Consider the following 17,937-nt stretch of genomic DNA (forward strand, 5'->3'; position numbering starts at 1 on the left):
GGCGTTACTCTGGGCGCAGCAAGATCCAAGACCAGTGGGGAGAACGAGTGTTCATTGTAGTCGAGGCGCCAACGGCAAGTGGCGGTCCCCATGTAGTCAAACCGCAAGATGGAGCTGGCCAAGCGTTCACAGTCACGCGTTCAGAACTCCGACCGTACTTTCCCCCCCTGTTTCTCCAACCCATGGGCACCCCCGAGCCAGCAGTGCCAGAGTCCGAACCAGTTCAGAAAGAGTCGGATGTGTATGTAGAATGGACGGTGACCCTTCCCCCTCTCAGACCATCCAGGATTCCAATCCCTGCAGTACCCGTGGTCGCACCGGTACTCCCACCCCCGGCCCCACCAGCAGGATTCCCAGCCCCAGAGCCCACAATCCCACGTGGTCGTCCACGTGCATGTCAGCCCTCTCCCCCTGACCCAGAGAGACGGTCCTGCAGAGAGACTAAGGGTAAACCCCCTGTCAGATTTCAGCAGCTGTAGTCATTTGTGAAAATGACATTCAGTATTCTGTAGTCGCGGAAACTGTTCTTATGCGTATGAATGGATGCCTATAGATACAGGATCTATCAGGTGCAGTGATGATAAAGACAATAAACTTAGTTATTCAACTTAACAGGTTGCTTTGTCAGTGTTAGGGTTAACAGTCAGCTAAACATAGCTAGTGTTACTCGCCTAAATATGAGACTTAGGTACAAGTGTACTGTACTTCAACGGGAAATGGTGTAGCTTTGTATTAGGCTTTCTGATCATTCGGTTTAAAAACCTGGTTTCAGTCAGTTTTGCACTAAGTGGATATACAAGCTAGTGTTTGTTTTTGTCACCTATATGTAGTCGCTAGACTGAACTGATGACTCAGACTCCTCACACATTTGTTATGAAGAATATATGCTGCACAGGTTTTTTTGCTTTTGAAATTAAAATGTATGTTTGTATGATATTGCATTTGAGGAACATCTCCAGCCTTACATGTCTTGTTTTTTTATAATTGTTTTTTTTCGCCTCTGCTCCTAACAGAGCAGGGGAGGTAATTTCATTTTTTATGAGACCCTGGTTTTCATTTGAGCTGGGGAGCATAATGTAAATGCGTTGAAGTTTTTGTTTGTGAGAATAATTCTTGTAAGTATGTTTCAAAAGGACGTTTTGAGGTGGTCCTTCTAGTAAAGTTTTCGGATTTGTTGTACTGGCATCGGTGAAATACTGATGATTTGGTTTTTCTGTTTTGACGATTTCGAGTCAGTTGGCTTAAATGCACTGGTTTATTCTTGTCAGGTTTAAAAACCAACAGATTACCTTTAATCTTTAACGATTGGAAGATTAGCTAGTTGATTTTGTTGGGTGTAAATATTATAGCTGCGTACTGATTTTCTCATGACTGGAGACCTGAGGTGTTCAGGTATATCCGTTTGAGTAGACATGTGTATGTAGCGACAATAGACATTGATTTGTCTGTAACGATAATCCAACTTTGTTTAGCTTTAACGCTCTTCGCCATTTTTATCCGATTGTCGTTGCCTAAAATTGTGTCATGCGGAGTCTGGAGAGTTCAGTTGACGTTACATTTTCAACATGTCTGTATAGAAATTGTAAACATGTTTGCCGGTGGTTTTTAGTTATGGTTTTACTTGGAGACCGTTTTCAGGAAATCGTTAGTGTATTTTATCCGCTGGTTTTTGGGTGCGGAAAATAGATTTTTGCTGTTGTAGTTTTTGGTTGTATTCATGGGGACCATGAATATCGAGCAGGGGAGATTTATGTGACCAGACAAAAATCTAACTACTGGTACCTATGAGCTGCCGAAGATCCGGAATCAAACTTCTACCTTCGAGCTCATGGGGATCCAGTTTTCTTTGCGTAGTATTTTAGTTAGCGTCCCTTTTGTTTTCTTAATGCAACCTCTTTCCTGAAATTAGTAAATCGAGTGTTGCTCTAAAACTATATTTCTGTCCCTTTATTCCGACAGCTAAATAGTTTCAGTCAGAAATCTAAATAAATATAACTTTCTTCTCCGGTCTAGTTTCTTGTCACCTACTTTCTCCTCATGTTTAGTATTCGTACAATTTATCCTTGCGCCTTCCGAGTGGCTCTCCCACGGAGAGGGAGAGCGAAGCAAGAGTGTGCAAGATCTTTGTCCCAAGGCCCTTCAAACTTCAAACTTCTAGCTTCTAGCTTCTAGCTTGTATGTTTACAAGTTTACCGGAGGTTATGTCAAGTTAAATATGGAATAAAGAGCAAGAGAAATGGCAACGTCTTAGAGACTTCTTTGTCGTCTTTATTTTCCTCCTCCTCCTTCCACCCTTCTACATTATATTTAGTCAAGTTTTGACTAAATATTTTAACATCGAGGGGGAATCGAAACGAGGGTCGTGGTGTATGTGCGTGTGTGTGTGTGTGCGTGTGTGTGTGTGTGTAGAGCGATTCAGACTAAACTACTGGACCGATCTTTATGAAATTTGACATGAGAGTTCCTGGGTATGAAATCCCCGAACGTTTTTTTCATTTTTTTGATAAATGTCTTTGATGACGTCATATCCGGCTTTTCGTGAAAGTTGAGGCGGCACTGTCACGCCCTCATTTTTCAACCAAATTGGTTGAAATTTTGGTCAAGTAATCTTCGACGAAGCCCGGGGTTCGGTATTGCATTTCAGCTTGGTGGCTTAAAAATTAATTAATGACTTTGGTCATTAAAAATCTGAAAATTGTAAAAAAAAATAAAAATTTATAAAACGATCCAAATTTACGTTTATCTTATTTTCCATCATTTGCTGATTCCAAAAACATATAAATATGTTATATTCGGATTAAAAACAAGCTCTGAAAATTAAATATATAAAAATTATTATCAAAATTAAATTGTCCAAATCAATTTAAAAACACTTTCATCTTATTCCTTGTCGGTTCCTGATTCCAAAAACATATAGATATGATATGTTTGGATTAAAAACACGCTCAGAAAGTTAAAACAAAGAGAGGTACAGAAAAGCGTGCTATCCTTCTTAGCGCAACTACTACCCCGCTCTTCTTGTCAATTTCACTGCCTTTGCCATGAGCGGTGGACTGACGATGCTACGAGTATACGGTCTTGCTGAAAAATTACATTGCGTTCACTTTCATTCTGTGAGTTCCACAGCTACTTGACTAAATATTGTATTTTCGCCTTACGCGACTTGTTATGAAGTTTCTCTTATCCGGAGAATTTTAAGTGGCAGAAAGAAGTTATTTGGCAGGGAAAAAAAGTCCTTTCTTGTAAGCAATGTTTCTTATAAGCAATGGTGTTATGTGGGTTTGACTGTAGTAACCAGCAAAAACCGATTTGACTTGCAAATAGAACATTAACATTTTGTATTAGTCTCCATCTTATCATGGTGCGGCAGTGTACTGACCTAAAGTTCAGCACAAAAACCTTCCATGTGATACTATATTCCCTCTTGGGTCAGACAATAACAAAATAAATATTTACCTCTTCCCTCTGGGTCTGTGTTCAGTTTGGCCTTCAGAAAAACTTGCAGAGGTTGCATGATACTGATGAAATGCTCTCTAAAGGCGGACACTCTGTGTTTCCATTCCTCCACACTAAGTCGGAGGGCAGGGGACTGTCCTGGTTGGTTCCCTCTGTTTCCTTCCATCACCTCCGACTGCCAAACTGCAAAAATGTCTGCTGTGTATAATCATTTTGTATAGCTCTGTGGAGAGAGAGAGAGAGAGAGAAAGAGAGAGAGAGAGGGAGGGAGAGAGAGAGAGAGAGAGAGAGAGAGAGAGAGAGAGAGAGAGAGAGAGAGAGAGAGAGAGAGAGAGAGAGAGAGAGAGAGAGAGAGAGAGACGCTTGACGCTTTGAAAGTTTAATGTCTTCAGCTAATGAAAGCCTTTTCGACAATTGGTAATGCACACATTTGCAAATGAACATATTTGTACGAAGTATTGAAAATGAACGAATCAATTTTACACGAAATATTTACAGACTTTCTCTAGCATGGTATCCTTGTCAGATATGTATTACTGCACAGTTCCTTTCGAAGGCAAATAACTTTTTTTCTTCTTCCTTTTTTTAATGCATCTCTGATTTACCCGCACACACACACATGCGCATTCATTTACAAACAGTGAAGGTTATGGAACGAGAGAGAGAGAGAGAGAGAGAGAGAGAGAGAGAGAGAGAGAGAGAGAGAGAGAGAGAGAGAGAGAGAGAGAACTTGAACTTTGAACTTTATTACAGGAAAGATAGCATTAGGTCCGTAGGACCTTTCTTACAGCTAGTCCTGATCTAAGCAAACAAAATGGTTATAATCGAAATGGGAATACATAGGAACAAACTTTTTATGATGAAACGCAGACACACGCAATAATAGTAATATAAGAATAAGATAATTCTTTACAGACATGTGATATACAGATATCACAATACGGGCAATACAACCATACATTATCAGAACACACACCAAGTTGACGCAAGACATACACATGCACATTTCAGAAGGATAGAAGGCATACTTACGTTTGAGCAACCAGGCACATCACATTAATAATAATAATAATAATAAATGAGCATTTATATAGCGCAACATCATAACTTTACAATTATGCTCTTTAATTGCGCTTGACACATTTAAAATTAAAACACAGTTACACAAGCATTTACATCTACATTCATAGTCAACAACGCTTAATTAAAAGCATACACCATCAAACATACATTACAAAAGAGAGAGAGAGAGAGAGAGAGAGAGAGAGAGAGAGAGAGAGAGAGAGAGAGAGAGAGAGAGAGAGAGAGAGAGAGAGAGAGAGAGAGAGAGAGAGTCAGAGAGGACAAGAAAAAATATGTATGCATTATCGAGGGTAAAAGACAATGAGTATACATGCTTTTTTTATATCCATGCATGAGCCCTCGCCCTAAATAAGGTCAACTCAGTAGACCAGAAAAGTTGTTTGTTTGTTTGTTTGTTTAACGCCCAGCCGACCACGAAGGGCCATATCAGGGCGGTGCTGCTTTGACATATATAACGTGCGCCACACACAAGACAGAAGTCGCAGCACAGGCTTCATGTCTCACCCAGTCACATTATCCTGACACCGGACCAACCAGTCCTAGCACTAACCCCATAACGCCTGAGACGCCAGGCGGATCCGCGGAGCAGCCACTAGATTGCCAATTTTAAAGTCTTAGGTATGACCCGGCCGGGGTTCGAACCCACGACCTCCTGATCACGGGGCGGACGCCTTACCACTAGGCCAACCATGCCGGTTATGTACCAGAAAAGTGCACCCATTAATTACGAGTAGGAACTGTGAAAACTATATAAATATATTAGTACATGTACAGGTGTGTGATTGGATATATATCAGACCTGTTTACCCCCATAAGTGTTTTGGAGTAATGCTCAGCCCCAAAAATAGTAATCCTGGCACAAAAATAGTAATCGTCCAGCATTCGTCGCCAATTACAACGCACATGACAACTGTGTCTGCGAAACGCAATCATGCACATATATCCATCATTCACGAACAAAACACATCAGTCAGTTGTTGTAGTCATCATAATTTCAAAGAAGATCACATCAAAAGCACATGCATCACTGATTCTTTTTCTTTTGCTCGTAGTAGGCCTTTTTCAGTGTGTCAAGCGCTTCTCTACTGTACTTGCGCTTGCCGAATGAGTGAGGGCGAGACTTCACCACTAGAATAAGGCTCTCCAGCGTCTCATCAGACAGACATGATCTCAGGTCAGTCCTGTGCTTTTTCACCCCATTTTGCCATTGAAAAAAACAATGCCAAACATGTGAATTGATACAAAAAATTAAATTTTTTTTAATTTTTATTTTTTTACATTTTTTTTATTTATGAAAATCGTAGTCTTGACACGGATAGCGGAATGGCGTATTTTTTGCAGAAAATCGTAATAAATTACGCCAAAATCGTAAGGGTAAACAGGTCTGATATATTCATTTAGATTACATGGTCAATCAGTGATAAATAAATTAAGAAAATAAAATCAATCAAGAAGGTTCAGGGAGGATCGATCTAGAATGAAAGGGAGGTCACTATTGCTTTGTTATCCATGGAAGGGAGGTATATATAACAATCATACCTTAGGCAAAAAAAAAAAAAGGTTTGGTTACGGTAACATAGCCAAAAAAAATAGGGTAGGAAGGTAGGCAATCACTTTTTTTTTTAAACTTTTTTTTCTAATGTGTACAAATTAAACCTACTTGACAGGGAAATAAGTGTGCGACTCGGGCGCTTTCGCTTTCATGGCGTTTTCTGCACTCGTTTTCTTGTGGTTTTTTTTTTTGACAAATGTAATAAAAAGTTATAGGCTCGGCCCCTAAAAATAGGGTAGGTCGGGTTACCGTAACCACACCAATTTTTTTTTTAGGCCTTATCATTCTCAAAGGGTGTAAGGTGATGAAGTAAAACCTGCTGCTAAATTATCTCAAACTTTCTGGCCGATGTGAATGCGTGATGTATTGTGTACAAAAATTCCATCTCACACGGCATAAATAAATCCCTGCGCCTTGAATATATATGTGCGCGATATAAATTGCATAATATAAAAATAAAAATAAAAAGTAAAAAAAATCCCTGCGCTTTGAACTGTACCCACGGAATACGCGCGATATAAGCCTCATATTGATTGATTGATTGAGGTAACTGATCTAAGCTGCAGTAGTAAGTTTGAATTTGATTTATGCTGGCAGTCTAATTGGATAGCAAAATGTGATTTATGCTGACAGTCTTATAGGATAGAACTCATGTCTTCAAATGCTTCTGAGGTAATGAAGTATTTTGAATGTTCCGACCGTCGCGATATAACCTTGAACGGTTGAAAACGACGTTAAACACCAAATAAAGAAATAAAGAAAGAAAGAAAGAAAGAATTTTCGAAGTTTTTAGTATGCGAATCGACAAGGGAGATTGACTCATTCAGAATACCCCCAAAGCAGTGCATGCATGTATATTGTATCGATCATTCTTAATGATACAAAGTGAGATCCTGGGCAAATTTAGTGTGTCTGTGGACAAAAACTAGTTCGTTTTAAGCGTCAAATTTAGAGTGAATGCTGCCAGAAGTATAAAAAGTTAAAAAGCCTAACAGTTTTGTGGCTTGTGCGCCAGCAGCTATTTTGACATTTGAGCGCTCTACGATTGCCCTATCAGTTTCAGAACAGGTGTCTCAACAACAACAACAATACACATAACATACATGTACAGAATGCATCTAGGCAGGGCCGGACTACCGGGGGGGTTATGGGGGTTGCGCAACCCCCCCCCCCCCCCCTAGCCTAAACATGTACCTTACTTATTTAATTTTTTTTTATTATTGCTTATTTTATGCCGTTTCATGCAAGGAGCGACCATTTTCCTATCTCAGAATATGACCTACCCGTCAGCTTCAGGGGGCTTCGCCCCCTGACCCCCACAACGAGGGGGGTGGGTGGGTGGGTTCTAGGCTTTCCGGATCCCCCCCAGCCAAAAAATAAAAATATTGAATGAGGTATGCAATTTCTTTATTTTACATTGAGTTTCAATTTTTGGGGTATTAATCAGTGACAAAATCTGCTGCCTGAAACTGGTAATGATCATCCTCAGAATGCACCAGATTGCACCATTTTGCATCCTTTTTTTCTAAATTTTCCGGGGGGGCATGCCCCCGGACCCCCCTAGCAAGCTAGGCGCTTCGCGCCGTCGGCTCGGCGCTTCGCGCCTTCACACCCATATCTTCACAATATACTTTTGAAAAAAACCAGTCATAAAATGAACTGATCCGCCCCTGTCGCCAGGGGGGACATCCCCCTGGGCCACCACTGGCAACCCCCCCCCCCCTCCTCTTCGCCTAGTTCGGCCCTGCTAGGTTACACACTCCGACTCCGAGTTCTGATTATCTTGCATATTTTCCCGAGGGTCGATTTTCATGTATTACCGAGCCTTTGGCGAGGTAATACATGTATGAAAATCTACCCGAGGGAAAATATGCAAGATATTCAGGACGAGGTGTGTAAGCTATTTATCCCATTAGTTTTCATTAAAAACACTTACTTTTTCCACTAAAACCTGCCCGTGTCTGTTTTCAGCTTGCCAAAAGCCTCCGCAGTCGAAATTCATGTCAATGCACAAAGCTAGTTCCCATTTGTCAGCATAATGGACGGCGTCATTCGACTTGTATGTGGACATTCAGTCATTCATATTGCTTATAAAAAGGTCTGCTATCTGCTTTTACATTTTGAAAGTCATTTTAAAATATCCATGTGTATTATTTGACATCGGCTTTCGTTATACTCAATTCTCAATACCGGCTTTATATTTTTACCAGAATTGCGCACGATAATGGCAGCGCAACAAATTCAGTTCGGGCCGTGCTGGTTTGATCGTTGATCCAAGTCAGTTCGCATGCAGTGTTACTGTTTGTCAGTCGGGGATAGAAATGTTGGCTGTCATCGCGCTGTTCTGCTTTGGTTTTCACACGTGGATCACTTACATATTCAGTCGTCGGGTTTAGGTGAGACAAAGCTTCAATACTTCGCCTGTTGTAGACGTTAAGCAATAAAGCTTGGAAGTTGTAGGCCTACATCCGAAGATCCAATCATTGGGATTAGGAACTCGCTTTTGATTGCTTTCATAAATTTACAAATGCAGTCCTGTTGACGTGCACAAAGCCGGTGAATCTGACTGCCCGACAGCAAAGACAGTGCCCCTTCTAGAAACAGCAAAATCTGGTCTATTTTTAGTATGGGGAAAGCACCACAGACTGCAAACTGCAGTTAATTATTTCTTGTCAGTTTTTATAATAAAAATGAGAATAAGGTATTCAGGGTAATCTTGAACTTTCTTTAGCGTGTTAAATTCATAGCTCATAATTCAGAGACATTTAAGTCTCCGAATTTGTAGAACCTGCACTTGTAATCATAACAAGTCATTTTAGATCCCTTTGAAGTTACGGAATGAACTCCGATGAACTGTACGAATGCATTTCGTTTACATGGGTCAAAGAAGGAATTATCCGTATGAGCGGGCAAAGGGAGACAACTCTTTCGTGTAAAGTGTTGCGTCCCATCTAGTCAGCGGCGCTTTTCCGGAAATGACCTGCGCTTTGTTGGAATTCCAACTATGGCCGCCATTGTTGGAATTCCAACTTCGCGCTACGCGATTCTGGACTTTCTTAGAATGCGATGATTAAATTATAATTGATGGACTACAATGATCAGCGTATGTTTAAAATATCAATAGTTGGTTGTAATAAAACTGATGCATTAGACAAAATCATACCAACTGCTATTTTTCTTACTTACGAACCTTGGAAAAATAAACACTGACTTCAGTCGGACGTCGTTCTGAACAAACGATCGAGCGCTTCAGTTTGCCATTTTAACTGGTGCTAGTGAAGTTTACCCTTACAATTTAAGTAACGTTGACAACACTCATGCGTAACTTAATTGTTGCTTGATTGTCTTCTTCTTCAATGTACTGTGTTAAAGTTGAAACAGTATAGTTGGTTTGGGTATGTGTGTGGCTATATTTATGCATCCCCCCCTCCACACACACCCGCACACACACACCCCAAGCACACCATCATGCCAAACATCTACGCATGTATATAGTTGGGTTCAGGGTAGGTATTTGGTAACTGTAAGTAGTCTAAGTAGGAGTCAAGGGACCAGTTAACATTTAGTTTGGGTCAGTTTGCACAAAAATGTAACTTACTGAGTGGAAATTGTATTTGCACTTAATTCTTTTCTTTTATCTAAAAGTAAGTATGTTATATTATTGTAAAGTAAAATCCATTAACAAACTCGCTTGATAATTTCTGTGTATTCCGTAAACTTTTGCGTTCTTTATATTTTATTGTCAATACAAAAGCCACCAACAGCATTCAGTATCAAATTCATTATGATATGCCGCCTGCATCTTAACAGGTTTATTGTTAACATTATTGACTGTTAACTCATTGTGACCGGCCATTCTTGTGTCATTGGGAACACCCAGTGTCACAGAAATTGAAGATGCATGTATGTATATGTCCCAAGTGTGTTCTATGAGAGAAAGATTATATTCAATAGCTATATATATGGGCAGAAGCGCAGAACAATTTTTTATTACTTGCTTGAGAATGTGTAAATACTGAGAACAAAATGACATATTTTTGTGTTCAACACTTTTTTCATCATTAGAAACAGTTTATAACGGTTGTGAACAACTTCTCCTGGTGACACAAGATCAACAGGAGGTACCATAATTTTCATACAGAGGGTGTAAGAATTTGAAAGGATTAAAGTCAGTTAATGCAAAAATTAGCACTAAATGTGTGCTTGTGTGCATATGTGAAAAACCTGGTAATATGGTATATTTGAATACATCTCCAGTTTCAATGTACACAGTGTCTGCCTATCCCAATCATTATGATGCTAAGCAAGGTGTGTGTGTTTTTTTGTTTTTTTGGGGGGTACAAGGGATGCTCTTATATTTCTTTGGAACAACTGTGCTATGTTATATGTGCTACATTTTGTGTGCTTGATTGCATCATATAAGTTGAGTATGACTTTTCTTTGAATAATGCCTTTTGGTCTTTGATAAACAAAGGGAAGGAAGCACTAGCTGCCAATGCATACATTTCATGATTTGTTTAATTAAATTCACACACCACACAAGAGAGGTAGCTTTCTCAGAAGGAGAGAAGGTCACTTTTTTCAACCAAAGCAACAAAGCAAAGACCAAAACAGAGATCAATGAACTGAATTTATAAACAAACAGAATATGAAAACAAACTTATGACTTTGATAATGGCTTTTCACTACATGGGTGGGAGTCTGAATTTTGCCTGCGACTGAACTTTTTTTTTTACTGCCGGGGTCCAAGGGCCGCCTAGGCCTTGGCGGATTGCAGGGGCAGCACGCAGCCAAAAACGAATTTTAGCATTTAAGGTGAGGATTAAGAAGCCTCGCCTGGCTTTAAAACGGAAAAAATAACAAGGTTGGTTCAGGTACTCAAACCATAACATCTTGTTAATTGAAGGGATTTATGCACGTTTTTAACACCTCACATGATTACAATTATATAGATTTTTTTTTGTACGTCCCACATGCATTATGTTTCATTTGATTCACTCTGAATCACTTCTCTGTCTTAGTAGGAAAGCCGCATGAAATTATATATGTCATTATATTGAGACAAGAAAAGACAATTCATACATCATGATGCTTGAGGAGCAATGCACACACACACTCACACCCTTGGTCAAATGCTTGTCTTTGACCCCACAGTATCACAGGAACACCAACACAAAGAAATCAGTGATGCAAATACAGTCGACTCCGGATATTACGTCACCCCTCGGGGGATGTTTTTGAGCGACGTTATACGCGGTGACGCTGTATCCGGTTCATCGGTTATAACGTCACTTTTACGCGCGGGTGATGTTATATCCGGAGTCCAAGAGTTATGTCCCTTTCTAAAGTACTGACTGTTTTAATAAAACTGTGCAGAAATGGAAAGTGCAACATTAGTGTTGTTTAAAAATCACAACAACATATTGTTGTAAGTTTTAAACTAACTTATTACAATAATCTTTAATTCACTTCCTCATATTATATAGAATTGTGGACTATTCTCTTCTTTGCGTATTTCCAAAACCTGGCTAGACCATGAATACAAAATTGTATACACAAAATGTTCCCCGAGATTCGGCAATCGTATCAACGTACAGTATTGTAGGCTACATGCTGATTCTGAGACAGGTTACTAGTGTTGGAGTGTCAAGCTCCGTCTGGTTCCATCGACAATCTCAGTCTTTAATTATAGTGTCCGACGTTATTAGCTTTAAGGACACACACACACACACACACACACACACACACATTGACACACACATGGCTGTCGTTCATTCATATTCTGCTAGATCTTGACCTGTCCTTGATGTCCGAAGAAATAAAAATGACGAGAACTTCATGGGTCCTTATACGTAATTACTGTCTATTTGACTTATATTATTATTATTAACGAAGACGTTTCTCGTCAACAGCAAAGTGGCTTGCCCACCTTTACGCAAAATCGTTCTAGTAGTAACAACTTTGGGTTCATAGTTACCCCCTGTCCCCCATCCACCGTCTCCACCACATCTAGTGAGCGGGACGTTATACTCGTTAGACTACTACTGTATTATTATTATCATTATAACGTCACTTGATATAACGTCCATGGCTTTCCAAGTTGAGTCAAAATAGTGCTTTAAGAGTGCAGTATCACTTTTCTCAATTTGTCGGTTCACTGCACTTAATGTTTACCTTTACAATTTAGCCTGAGCGACCTACTCAGCCTGTCGATAACGCCCAATTGAAAGTGACGCTCAGCCTCCTCGTCGAGGGCAGTTGTAGTCTGTATTCTACGGACAAAAAAAACCAAACAAACGTCGTAGTCTGTTCTCATCCTCTCGACCTTCTCCTACCGTCATTTCAATAATCGAGTTTTTTTTATATGCGTGATTGAAGGACAGAAGTAGACAGATCCATTCGCACGCGCTCGCGCAGGAGTAACCATGTATGCTCGATATGAAACTTTTTAAAACAATTTTTTTTTAGTTAAAAACAAAGACAGGAACTCACAACACGAATGAAATGGAACATTTTTCTTTTAATTAAAAACCTAGAACACTGAGGAACCTAAGTAAGGAACTCACAAAGCGAAATGAAATGAAACATTTTTCATTACTGACTAAAAACATAGAACAGGAACTCACACAACGAAATGAAATAAAACATGTTTCTTTTCATTAAAAACCTCGAACAGGAACTCACAAAACGCATGCAGCAAAAATGATTATGCCTTAAACCTAGTTTTCCTTGGGTCTCTAACAACGGGAAAACGGAAAAACTTGAATACCGTTAACACACAAAACTTGTGACACGTGTAGCGTAAATGAACATGCCTTGACAGTCGTTCACCATGCAAACTGCTGCATATGGGGATTGATATGACGTTATAACCGACATGGATGAGTGACGTTATAACTGGGTGACGTTATATCCGGTGACGTTATATCCGAGGTTAAAATAGTCTTGGAAAGAAGGAATTGAGCCGGGACCGGTGTTTGGGTGACGATATAACGGGGTGACGTTATATCCGGCGACGTTATAAACGAAGTAGACTGTAAAAACTTTAATTCTCCCACACAAAAAACACATAAAATGTATGAGCACCAATGAACACACACACACCATTTCATTTAGTTTTATACACACAAAATGGAAAGGCAAATATCATTAGGCAAGTTTGTTGTTCACAAATACAGAGATACAAAAATTAGAAGATGGAATTCAGAAGAAATGTTCAAGGGTAACAAAATATTTTACGGTGCACAAAGCTTTCATACCCACAATAATGACATTATTCAGGATACAGCCTCAGTTGCCTTATTGATTAAAACAAAGTACGTTACTGCTTAGTTTGTGCTGTTTGCATGAAAATGGATCGATGGCAAAGAAATCACAAAAGACTGCAAAACGTAACTTATAACACCACAATTATCACACAGCAGAGGCAAACCTTGGTAACTGGGGTCAAACGGTAACGCAAATCTCAAAAGTTACAGAAGATACTTGTTTGAACTTGACAGTCAAACACACAAAAAACTATACTTCAAGAAAATTACAACAACAAAAATTAGTGACATCATTATGATCACAAAGCAGAAGCAACTAGAAAATTGGGGTCAAACTGTTCAGCACTATAATGTCACAGAAGACACACTTTGAAATTGGCACACTGACCCAACAAATAGACAGCACTAATAAATTAATCACATCACAATGATCTCACAGCAAAAGCACTACTTGTAAACTGCAATCAAACTGTACAGCACATCTAAATGCCACAGTAGAACATGTCTGTTTAACACACACACACACAATTAAGAGATAGCACATAACAAATGAATCACATCTTAATGATCAGCAGAAGCACTACTTGTGAACTGGGGTCTAACTGTACAGCACTACTTAAAACTCACATTCACAGGAGAACACCTCTGTAAAAACTTGGCACACCCACACACAAAAATAAACAGACGGCACAAAAAACCCTTAAAAATTACAAAACACATCCGTTTAAACTTTGCACAAGAAACCATAAGACAGACAGCAAAAATAAATGAATCACATCTTGATGCTCAGCAGAAGCACTACTTGTGAACTGGGGTCAAACTGTACAGCACTACTTAAAACTCACATTCACAGGAGAACACCTCTGTAAAAACTTGGCACACCCACACACAAAAATAAACAGACGGCACAAAAAACCCTTAAAAATTACAAAACACATCCGTTTAAACTTTGCACAAGAAACCATAAGACAGACAGCAAAAATAAATGAATCACATCTTGATGCTCAGCAGAAGCACTACTTGTGAACTGGGGTCAAACTGTACAGCACTACTTAAAACTCACATTCACAGGAGAACACCTTACGTGAGCCAAAAACTTGGCACACCCACACACAAAAATAAACAGACGGCACAAATAAATTAATCACATCAAAATAATCACACAGCAAAAGCACTACTTGAAAACTGACGTCAAACTGGTTACTGTACAGCACAATTTAAAAATCATAAAATGCCTCTGTTTAAACTTTCCACAAGAATCCATAAGACAGACAGCAAAAATACATTAACCATTACACTGGTGCAATTCTGTAACACATGTTACATAGCCACTTGTGAATGAACAGAGAGAAAAATAACAAAAAACGGTCATATAGGTTTTCGCATCCATGGGAGGTAATCGGAACTGACCAAACAGACTGAGCCAGTAGCGCGACATATGTCGTGACAACCAGGTGACAGTATACGTAAAGTAGCGCGACATATGTCGCGACAACCAGCCTAAGGGTTAATCACATCTTGATGCTCAGCAGAAGCACTACTTGTAAACTGGCGTCAAACTGTACAGCACGAAAAAAATTACAAAATACATCCGTTTAAACTTTGCACAAGAAACCCAGTGCCACTATGAAACAACAACAACATGATTTTTGAAAACACATACACACATACGTTCTGGACACCCCCTGAATATGTTGATTTAAACATATGGAAAATGTAACAAAGTTGTGCAATGCAATAATGACACAACGCAGTGACCCCAAAATGTGACAGGGGTATCTCAAACTAGATTCATGTTGGCTATCAACTACAACTACCCTTGAAGTTTTCATAGTTACAAAGCTTAAGATTCAATAACATCTGAGATAACTTCAACGTTAAGTTTTATGAAACAAACATGACTGCATGCCCCCTGTGACCCCAAAACTTGACAAGGGTCAATCAAACTTAGGTCAAGTCTGGAGATTATCAAACACTAGAAGTATACAAGGTTTCAAACCTGTAGCTTCAAAAACATCTGATATAGCTTCAACGCACAAGTTTTAATCCAATGAAACGAACATGACCCCGCTGTGACGCCAAAATTTGAAGAGGGTCAACCAAACTGAAGTCACTTTGTAAGATCTTTCTTTATTTGGTGTTTTATGTTGTTGTCAACCACGAAGGTTATATCGCGACGGAGGGAAGGGGGGAGATGGGATAGAGCCACTTGTCAATTGTTTCTTGTTCACAAAAGCACAAATCAAACATTTGCATGGGCTTGCAACGTAGTACAATATATTACCTTACTGGGAGAATGCAAGTTTCCAGTACAAAGGACTTTGTAAGATCATCGAACCCTAAATTTTTCAGAGGTCTAGCTTAAAAAACAACCAAGCTAACCTCAAATGTTAAGTTTTTTGGCCGGATATATGGATTGACACATGTATATATGAATTCTTAGACTCGCCAATTACTCAGGTGAGTCAATAAGAGACGATTTGGAAAGAACAACAACATGATTTTTGAAAACACATACACACATACGTTCTGGACACCCCCTGAATATGTGCAGAGAAAAGTCTGTGAGTGAACATCATACAGCACTAATGAACAAATTGAGAAGGAAAAAACCCCATGCAGGTGGAAGGTAGAAGACATAAATCAACACTTCCTCATCAGTCCTTGCACACAACACACACAAAATGTACATCTTCTGCCGAGACCTCAGCTCTCGTCATCTCCACCCCAGCACAGTCAAAGTGGCACCAGGAGTGACATTTCTCACTCTGCACCCAGTCTGCCAAATCCGGTTTTGAGCAAAATGGCATGCCGCACATGTTTTTTTCTCGAGGACGTCCATGTTGCAGAAGCCTCTGATGACTGTATTTTCTGAACATCTGGCAGTGACATTGTCGCATCACAGCCACTGGAATGTTTGCCAGCAGCGACTCAGCATTCTGCACACAAGTAAGCAACAATTATAGCAAAACAACTCATTGAGGTCTGGATATATATTAAAAAAACAAAACAAAAAAAACAACAACAACAACAACAACAACAACAACAACAACAGATCAAGTGGACACTTACATAATTAACTGAGAAATACTGAGAATTCAGAGCGCAAAATGATATTTCTTTATCATATTATATGCTGTTGTAACTATAGTGCTTTCTACTGGAATTAAGAGAGGGTACAAGTTCTACAACTGACAGATGACACTTGTTAAGTGTTACGATTAATCTGCATGAACAGTACAAAATGAATTAATTAAGTCTAAGCAAGACCAATGTTGTAGGAATCAAAGGAACAAGGAAGTTTGGGGGCAAATATTGAAACTAGTTATATAAATATATATTAATGAACCTAATTAGCTTCTGTCTGAAGTAACTGAATAAATTTTAAGCCATGAGTTGTCATTGTTCAGATTAATTTTAAGCAAGATTAGTGTAAAGTTATGAACACCTTCATCTTTTATTACAATGATAGCTGAGCACTTAAAGTTAAAGAATATTCAATTAAATTGTAACTATGTCACTGTGTAACTGTAAAGTTATGAACAACAAAAGGTAATAACTTATTTTTCGGCCTGTGTTTAAGGTTTTAACTTGATTTCTGACTGGTTGTTGACATGGAAACCAAAATGTTTGACATGGATATGTTTTTGTTGCATGTCTGTGTTATTATAACTAGAGTATTACAGAAAAAAGTACAGAGAATGATACGAATCATTTAAACTTTAAAGGACTGAAAATGCATGACTCTAATGGCAGGCACACAGCTCGTATTACATGGATGATTGTTTAAGAAACCTGTTACACATTGAATTATCATTGATCACACATGGTTGCATAGAACTTTGAAACTGAGTTTTATTCACTGGATGGACCATAGAACATGTCATCTGATACTTTCAGTCTCAATGTCAACAGAAATTTGGCTGACAGTGACACTGACAGCCATGGAATCAAGAACAGTTGAGATAACCATAACTCATTAACTGTACAAAAATAAACATGCGAAAAAATAAATAAAACAACATAGCGAAATACTTTCAGTCACGTTTCATAACTACGAACTTACCTCTTGTTTGCTGGGTATGCAGAGAACGTCGTTTAAGTCCAATCCTGGAAAGTTCACGAGCTGAAACTTCTTTTCACGCACCCACCACTTGAACTTCGAAGACTTCCCATCTTCAATGTGGTCCGTACGTTTTGTTTTTAGAAACAGCACAATATTGTCATATTTCTTCTGCGTGAGCACGGTTGTATTTTCTGCGTAAGTTCCACGACAAAACTGTCCACCTCTTCCCTGTGGTCACCCATCATGGTCAAGGGCGAGAGGCAGACTGGCGATCAGACTGGCATCGCTAGTCGAAAGGAGGGCCATTTCTAGAATGAGTCGGTGCGTTTCCGGAAATGACGCGCTTTGTTGGAAATCTACTGAGGCGTGACGAAGTCCCGCGAGATTCCAACTCTGCCCCGGATTCTTACTATGCGCCCAACATAAATGATGTCCCATGGTTGACAACGTACGCCATTTTCATTTTCGGTGCATTTTCGTCGATTGAACAACCAAACTAATTAATTATGCTT

General features: G+C 39.3%; 1 protein-coding gene and 1 long non-coding RNA gene across 2 annotated transcripts in view; both read right to left on the minus strand.

The window, feature by feature from the left end:
* Positions 1-8,485, minus strand: part of LOC138981662 (ATP-dependent RNA helicase DHX58-like) — a 47,260-nt gene extending 38,775 nt beyond the window's left edge. Inside the window, exons 1-2 of the mRNA XM_070354654.1 lie at positions 8,028-8,485; positions 3,457-3,639 (exon numbers count right to left, since the gene is read on the minus strand). Of these exons, the coding sequence (XP_070210755.1) occupies positions 3,457-3,622 (166 nt within the window). The 5' untranslated portion in view covers positions 3,623-3,639; positions 8,028-8,485. The remainder of the gene's footprint in view (positions 1-3,456; positions 3,640-8,027) is intronic.
* A 7,459-nt stretch (positions 8,486-15,944) lies between these two features.
* LOC138981666 (uncharacterized) lies at positions 15,945-17,851 on the minus strand. Its single transcript, XR_011460688.1, has 2 exons — positions 17,426-17,851; positions 15,945-16,298 (listed from the first exon to the last, which is right to left on the minus strand). It is a non-coding gene; the product is annotated as an uncharacterized lncRNA (long non-coding RNA).
* Between the last annotated feature and the right edge of the window lie 86 nt (positions 17,852-17,937).

The sequence above is a fragment of the Littorina saxatilis genome, linkage group LG12 (genome assembly GCF_037325665.1).
Source record: "Littorina saxatilis isolate snail1 linkage group LG12, US_GU_Lsax_2.0, whole genome shotgun sequence".
Classification (NCBI taxonomy): domain Eukaryota; kingdom Metazoa; phylum Mollusca; class Gastropoda; order Littorinimorpha; family Littorinidae; genus Littorina; species Littorina saxatilis.